General features: G+C 38.0%; 1 protein-coding gene across 1 annotated transcript in view; it reads right to left on the minus strand.

Annotated features, from left to right (window-relative positions):
• PMPCB (peptidase (mitochondrial processing) beta) overlaps positions 1-1463 on the minus strand; it is a 6209-nt gene extending 4746 nt beyond the window's left edge. Inside the window, exons 1-3 of the mRNA XM_009075552.1 lie at positions 1299-1463; positions 898-984; positions 298-427 (exon numbers count right to left, since the gene is read on the minus strand). Of these exons, the coding sequence (XP_009073800.1) occupies positions 298-427; positions 898-984; positions 1299-1463 (382 nt within the window). The remainder of the gene's footprint in view (positions 1-297; positions 428-897; positions 985-1298) is intronic.
• Between the last annotated feature and the right edge of the window lie 91 nt (positions 1464-1554).

The following is a 1554-nucleotide window of genomic DNA, read 5'->3' on the forward strand; positions in this document are numbered from 1 at the left end:
GTTCCAAAGGTGAAACCCACCCCAAAGGCTGAGTGGCCCGAGAATTGCTAGGGGACAAAGGACTTGCTCTGCAGGAAGAGAGAGAGCCAAAAGGTGTTTTATTTTTGGACTCTAAAGACAAAAATGTTTCAAGTATCAGCTTCCCTGCTGGCATGCTCCTTCCAAACTTGTGTTCTCACATTGCTGTGAAGTTCAAGCAAGGACTTTTCACCTGGGAAGGAAGAGACTGTAACACTGCAAGAGCATCATCCTCTCTTTTTGTTCTTTGCTGCTTTTCTGATGAATGAAAACAATTACCTCTTGGTAAGTCTTTTGAAAAAGCCTTTGCATAATACACAGTTTGTTCCCTGGATGTATATGCATTCAGATGAGCTCCCATGTTCTCAATCTCTAGTTCCAGATCCAACTGGGATCTCTTTTTTGTTCCCTGAAACAGAACAATAAGAAAAATCAAATTAGACTCTTCAATTCACCTACTCATCATGACTACTTCTTGCCTGATAAAGTCAAGATCAAAAGAAAGAAAAAGTCTTCTGGACATAAAACTGACATACTCATCTCTCCAAGACTGAAAGTCATATACCAATCCCATGTTGTGCTCCCAAATGAAAATAGGAAGCTGGCAAAAGGGTGACTATGTGTCTTCTAAGACTATTTAATATAAGAAGGTAAAAGTGAGATAAAACTAAATGTGTGTAATCTCTAGTTTTGTATCAGCTACACAGAACCACAACTTTAGCTTCATTTCCTAATGGAAACCAAAGTCTATGCTGTCCATGGCTCACTTCAGTTTAGAAAATTTATTTATACAACTCTAACAAAGTTCTTATAATTGACCTTTAAAGAAAACTAACTTAGAAACCCACTGCAAACTTCCACATCAACACTCAGACTCACCTTGAAAGCCATGTGCTCAAGGAAGTGAGCAGTTCCATTGTTCTTCTCATTTTCATACCTGCTTCCAGCATCAATCCAAAGTCCAACCTCATTGGGGGAAAACAAAAAAGTCATTTTACCAACTAACAGCTTTGTGGGTTTTGTGAGTGAACCACACTTAGATTTTCAAGGTTTATTTTTAAATGGCTTTTTCCTTAAGCTGAGCAAGCTTTCATGAAAATGTTCATCTTCACAAAAAGTCTAATCACAAATCTACAAAACCCTTAAGACTTCTATTTCCGAGCTTAAGTTTTAGGAACAATTGTTAATACATATTGAAATGTAAATGAAATTTAGTTCCATAAGGAAATGAACACACCTGAACAGACAGGAAAAAAAACTTTCCTTTTCAAGCTACTTACTGTGCATGTTGACAGCCCAGAGTCTTCAGAAGCTACTTGCAAGCCATTTTCCAAAGGACTCACCCTGGTTTCAGGAACATTTAAGATTACTTCTGTGGCTGCTTGGGCAGCTCTGAGCCTGCCTGTTCCAACATGCACACACTGGAAAGGAAAAGCATCAGTCATGCTTAGTTGTTAAGTTATATCCGAGGATGCTCCTCTGAAAAATGAACGTAAACATGAATTTGTGGATCTTTTTTAAAGCAAAGGAAAAAAA

The sequence above is a fragment of the Acanthisitta chloris genome, unplaced genomic scaffold, assembly GCF_000695815.1.
Source record: "Acanthisitta chloris isolate BGI_N310 unplaced genomic scaffold, ASM69581v1 scaffold41605, whole genome shotgun sequence".
Lineage (NCBI taxonomy): Eukaryota > Metazoa > Chordata > Aves > Passeriformes > Acanthisittidae > Acanthisitta > Acanthisitta chloris.